Source organism: Cebus imitator, unplaced genomic scaffold, assembly GCF_001604975.1.
Source record: "Cebus imitator isolate Cc_AM_T3 unplaced genomic scaffold, Cebus_imitator-1.0 Scaffold101, whole genome shotgun sequence".
NCBI classification, from domain to species: domain Eukaryota; kingdom Metazoa; phylum Chordata; class Mammalia; order Primates; family Cebidae; genus Cebus; species Cebus imitator.
The window spans coordinates 5,713,656-5,719,870 of record NW_016107416.1 but is presented as its reverse complement, the minus strand read 5'-3'; the positions used below and the strand labels follow the sequence as shown (position 1 = coordinate 5,719,870).

Here is a 6,215-nt window from a genome sequence, read left to right as displayed (position 1 = left end):
AGATGGAATCTTGCTCTGTTGCCCAGGCTGGAATGCAGTGGCATGATTTCGGTTCACTGCAGCCTCTGCCTCAGCCTCCCGAGTAGCTGAGATTACAGGCGCCTGCCACCATGCCTGGCTACTTTTTGTATTTTTAGTAGCAATGGGGTTTCATCATGTTGGCCAGGCAGGCCTCGAACACCTGACCTCAAATGATCCACCTGCTTGGCCTCCCAAAGTGTTGGGATTACAGGCGTGAGCCACCGCACCCAGCCTACTTTTTACTTCTATGAAATCAATTTCTTTAGTGTCCACATGAGTGAGAACATGTGTGTTTAATTTTCCATAAATAAGTTTAATTTATTTCACTTAAGATAATGTCCTCTAGTTCTATCCATATTGCTGTGAATAGGGAATTTCATCCTTTTATGTGTGAATAGGGAATTTCATTCTTTTGTGTGTGTGTGTGTGTGTGTGTGTGTGTGTGTGTGTGTGATGGGGTCTTGCTTTGTCTCCCAGACTGGAGTGCAGTGGCACGATCTCAGCTCACTGCAACTGCCACCTCCCAGGTTCAAGCGATTCTCCTTCCTTAGTCTTCCGAGTAGCTGGTATTACAGGCGCCCACCAACATACCTGGCTACTTTTTGTAATTTTAGCAGAGATGGGGTTTGGCCATGTTGGCCAGCTGGTCTTGAACTCCTGACCTCAGGTGATCCACTCACCTCGACCTCCCAGAGTGCTGGGATTACAGGTGTGAGCCACCACATCCAGTCCCCAAGAATTTCATTCTTTTTAATGGCTGAATAAGTGTATACACACCACATTTTCTTTATCCATTCATCTGTTGTGAGACACCAAGTTTGATTCCATATCTTGGCTGTTGTCAGTAGTGCTGCAGTAAACATGGGAGTGCAGATATCTCTTTGATGTATTATTTCCTTTTCTTTGGATAAGTGCCTAGTAGTGGATAGTTCTATTTGTAGTTCTTTGAAGAACCTTTATACTGTTCAGCTTTGTTTTTGTTTGTTTGTTTTTTGTTTTGAGATAGTTTTGCTCTGTCACCCAAGCTGGTGTGCAGTGGCATGATCTTGGCTCACTGCAGCCTTGACTTCCTGGGTTCAGGCGATCCTCCTGCCTCAGCCTTCCAAGTAGCTGGAACTAGTAGCAGGTGGCACATGCCACCATGCCCAGCTAATTTTTGTAATTTTAGCAGAAACAGGGTTTCGCCATGTTGACCAGGCTAGTCTTGAACTCCTGACCTCAAGTGATCCACCTGCCTTGGCCTCCCAAAGTGCTGGGATTACAGGAGTGAGCCGCTGCACCTGGCCTATACTGTTCTTTATAGTGGCTATACTGGTTCACATTTCTAAACAACATGCAAGAGACCCCTTTTTGCTGCATGCTCACCAGCATTTGTCATTTTTTTTGTCTGTTTGATAATAGCCATCTGAAGTGGGGTAAGAGGATACCTCACCCCAATTCTGATTTGCATTTCCTTGATGATTAGTGATGTTCAGCATCTTTTCATACGTTTGTTACCCATTTGTGTGTCTTCTTTTGAGAAATGTCTGTTCAGATCATTTGCCCATTTTGAAATTGAATTGTTTGAATTTTTTTCTGTTGAGATGTTTGTTTCTTTTTTTTTTTTTTTTTTTTTTTTTTTTTTTTTTTTTTTTTTTTTTTTGAGTCGGAGTTTCGCTCTTGTTACCCAGGCTGGAGTGCAATGGCGCGATCTCGGCTCACCGCAACCTCCGCCTCCCGGGTTCAGGCAATTCTCCTGCCTCAGCCTCCTGAGTAGCTGGGATTACAGGCACGTGCCGCCATGCCCAGCTAATTTTTTTTGTATTTTTAGTAGAGACGGGGTTTCACTATGTTGACCAGGATGGTCTCGATCTCTTGACCTCGTGATCCACCCCCCTCGGCCTCCCAAAGTGCTGGGATTACAAGCGTGAGCCACCGCGCCCGGCCCGAGATGTTTGTTTCTTATACGTTCTGGATGTTAATTCCTTGTTGGTTGAATAGTTTGCAGATACTTTCTCCCATTCCGTAGGTTGTTTTTTTGTGCTGTTGGTTGTTCCTTTGCTGTGCAGAAGCTTTTAGTTTGATATAATCCCATTTATTTGTTAATTTTTACTTGTATTATCTGTACTTTTCAGTTTTTAACTCATAAAATCTTTCCCCACATCAGTGTCCCCTGTGTTTTCTTCTAGTAGTTTTATAGTTTCCAGCCTTACAATTAGGTCTTTGATCTATTTTAAGTTAATTTCATATGGGGTGAAAGGTAAGGGTCTAGTTTCATTCTTCTGCCTGTGGCTATCCAGTTTCTTAGCACCTAAATTGAAATTCCTAGTCCAACTTTTTTTTCTTACATTTTCATAAGGTGAAAAGAGAAAGCTTCATTTTTTACATTAATGTGTGATTAGATTTACTTAGTAATGAATGTGATTTTTTTCCTTCCAGAAGAGAAAATATGATTTTTATTAACTAAGTTAATATTTCGAGTGTTTTTTTTTCTTTCTACAGCAAGTGAAGTATTTCTGGAGAAGAATACAAAATCTCTACTTTTATTACTGGCAGGTGGAATGTAGTCATGTATCATAATCATGTATTATAAGAATGAACACTTATGAATAATAATTTGTTTCTCCAGTGCTGACCATATACTAAGAATGATACTTAGTATGTTGCATGCTTTGTATCATTTGATCCTTCCAGCATCCTGATGATAACATAGCTACTCTTATTATCCCTATTTTACAGATGAGGAAACTGAGATTCAAATAGGTTAAATGATTTGTTCAAGGTAACACATTAAGTGGCAGATTTTGGACTTGAACAACGTCTGGCACCTCCAGCATTTATGTATCTTGTCATTCACTGGTAAAGGAGAGAGTATTTCTGGACTTTTTCAGTAGCTGATATCTGAGCCGTTCGATCAGCCGTCTTGGTTGCTGGAAGTGAGGAGGATGGGTGAGACTCCATCAGCTCTCTCAGATCCTCACTTGGCAAAATAGATTCAGTTTCATAATAGACTAGATGGTGTTGTAATATATAAATCCTACCATTGGAACTTTTGTTTATAGACTGTTAGAGAGTATTGTGTAATTCCCTCCTTCCATTTTCTCACTGACTCTGAAAAGACCTGTAAGCCATGATTATTATACTATTTAGTGTGATTGGAAGCACCACATGGTACAGAACACTGAACTGAATAATGTAAGTGTGGTCAGGTGACTAGTCTTTGTGTCTGAGAAGTTTATAAAGATTGGGATGGGATTAGGTGTGGGGAAGTATTATAAGGGAAAGAACATTTTTAATGGCAGAAATTTGCTTTATTTTGTGTTTCATAGAAACATTTATAAATTGCCAAATATTTTACTATCATATAAAAAAAGAATTTCTGAGAGAAGCTTTAGGTCTACCATTCTGTTGGCATTGTAAAGGGCTGTGGGTTCTGAAAATAAGTATAGCATGCAAACACCAGTAATGAAAAAGAGACCTGCTACCTGTGACATTCATTTGGTGGAAGAGTTCTGCTGCTTTGAGGTATTTATAAAACTTAACCAGAGCAAATGTTATTTAGTTCAATTTTGGGGGATAAGGTAATTAAATTTTTTTTTTTTTTTTTTTTTTTTTTTTTTTTTAAATTTTTTTTTTTTTTTTTTTTGAGACAGAGTCTTGTTCTCTCACTCAGGCTGGTGTGCAGGGGTGTGATCTTGGCTCATGGCAACCTCCACCTCCTGGGTTCAAGTGATTCTCCTGTCTCAGCCTCCCACGTAGCTGAAATTGCAGACACCTGCCACCATGCCTGGCTAATTTTTGTATTTTTAGTAGAGACGGGGTTTCGGCATGCTGTCCAGGCTGGTCTGGTCTCGAGCTCCTGACCTCAGATGATCCGCCTGCCTTGACCTCCCAAAGTGTTGGGATTACAGACATGAGCCACAGTGCCCAGCCAACTTAATGTTTTATAATGTGTCTTATTTTCTTATTTAACCTCATTATCGGAATGTTGATTTACAGTGAAGAACCCATCGCATTAGGAAGGGTGATATTGTAATATTTTGCTTCCTGGGTGAACTAGCTTTGCTTATTTCTGTTTGTTAACTAGGCCTTTTGATATTTTTATAGACAATCTGCTTCATCTTGATTCTGCGGCATTCCAAACTGTGGTATCCTTGGGGGTTCTGTTAACATTGCTATGGTGCAGAAGATTTAAAATCAGGTATGGCTGTGGGGCCAGAAGTCCCTCAGTGAAATTCTCAACCTAAATCTGCGTTATACTCTCTGATTTATCATTTGGGTTTCTTTTTTTGTGGTGGCCTTTTAGCTGATGTTCACAAGGAATAGAGTCACGTGATGTATGAAGGGAAACATATACACTTCTCTGAGGTTGACAATAAGCCCTTGTGCTCATATAGCCCCAAACTGTGCAAGCAGAGGCGACTCAACGGCTACGCCTTCTGTATCAGACACGTTCTGGAGGACAAGACTGCCCCCTTCAAGCAATGTGAATATGTGGCCAAGTATAACAGCCAACGCTGCACCAACCCCATCCCCAAATCAGAGGATCGTAGGTAAGGGCTGATCATGAGAATCAATCCTTGATGTAATTAACAGGCTTGGAACTTTTTCTTTTCTTGTTTTTTCTTCTCTTTTCTTCTCTCTTTCTCTCCTTCATTTTTCCCTCCCTCCCTCCCTTTCCATATTTAAATGTTGAATTCTGGGGGTAATCTAAGTAAACTGTGGAATACATTTAAAGATGAAATATGGCAATTTTAAAAAATAGAATAGTAAATTTGGGGAATTACTTGAAAAGTATGTTTGAGTATCTTCTTCTTTTTAGTCGATTTCATGAACCTCTAGAATTACTAAAAAACATTTGTTTCCCCTCAAAGTTGCTGCTTAAAGTCTTGAAATGGATTTCTTTGGTTTGTGGCCTTATAAAGAATTCCTGACTTCTCTACTTAGTTTTCTCATTTGCCGAAATGAGAGAAATTATAAAAACTAATTAGGTGTTGTAATTATGATGGTAATTTTGGAGTTCAAAATCTATGCCTACATGTTAGTAAAGGATACGTACTTATTGAAAAAAAAATACTACTTGAATCTTTTATATATGCTTTCTGTCAGACTGCTAACCAGTGTTTCTATCAGACTGCTAACTAGTGTTTCTATCAGACTGCTAACCAGTGTTTGGCATGTTTTATAACCTTGCTTTTTTTGGTTAAAAAGTGTTCCAAGGCTGGGCGCGGTGGCTCACACCTGTAATCCCAGCACTTTGGGAGGCCGAGGCGGGTGGATCACGAGGTCAAGAGATTGAGACCATCCCGGTCAAAATGGCGAAACCCCGTCTCTACTAAAAATACAAAACATTAGCTGGGCATGGTGGCACGTGCCTATAATCCCAGCTACTCAGGAGGCTGAGGCAGGAGAATTGCCTGAACCCAGGAGGCGGAGGTTGCGGTGAGCCGAGATTGCGCCATTGCACTCCAGCCTGGATAACAAGAGAGAAACTCCGACTCAAAAAAAAAAAAAAGTGTTCCAAACAGAATATGTTTACCATAATTTGGAAACAGTATTTCACATTAAGGATTGATTTTACCACTGGAATGATGAATATATTCTTTGCTGAATTAAAAGAAAATGAAATTGTTTTTAAAGGAGTCTTACACTGGCTATTTGTCTTCCATATTGCTAGGAAAATTCACACTACTTTTCATATGTGATCTTTTCTCCAGTTTCTTTTACTTCTGTTCCCCAGAAACCATATAGATCATTGCGGGCCTTCATGGAGAGATACATGCTTGTTTTCTAAAAGTTTCTAGATAACTTGTTATCTCTAGGTAGAAAATTTGAACCTTTTACTTCTATCTTAAAACACACACACACAACTTTCATCCATGTTTCTATACATTAGCAAATGTCACTTGCATAAATTGGTTGGAAATAAATCAGATATTTTATGTCTTGAATACTTTTAATGCTTGTAGTATGAAATAAATAATTTGTCTTGGTGGACATCTCACCAAAATGAGTACAAATAGTTTAATGGGGATTTAGGAATACTCTCTTAGAATTTCTAATGAGCACCTAAGGCTTCAAATTAAAATACCTGAAAGTTAGAAACAGCTGCTTAGTGAGGCAAGGAATAAAATTTTAATCTCAGGTGAGAAAGGGACCTATGTATTAGGCTGAATATATCTGTCTGGTTTTTTTACTTTTTTTTTTTTTTTTTT

At 39.3% G+C, this 6,215-nt stretch overlaps 1 protein-coding gene across 4 annotated transcripts in view; it reads left to right on the top strand.

Moving 5' to 3' along the window:
• INO80D (INO80 complex subunit D) overlaps window positions 1–6,215 on the top strand; it is an 84,833-nt gene that overhangs the window by 24,300 nt on the left and 54,318 nt on the right. For all 4 annotated transcript variants that reach the window (XM_017536878.2, XM_017536879.2, XM_017536881.2 and 1 more), the window contains exons 2-3: window positions 4,108–4,201; window positions 4,307–4,553. In XM_017536878.2, the coding sequence (XP_017392367.1) occupies window positions 4,336–4,553 (218 nt within the window). In that variant the 5' untranslated portion in view covers window positions 4,108–4,201; window positions 4,307–4,335. The remainder of the gene's footprint in view (window positions 1–4,107; window positions 4,202–4,306; window positions 4,554–6,215) is intronic.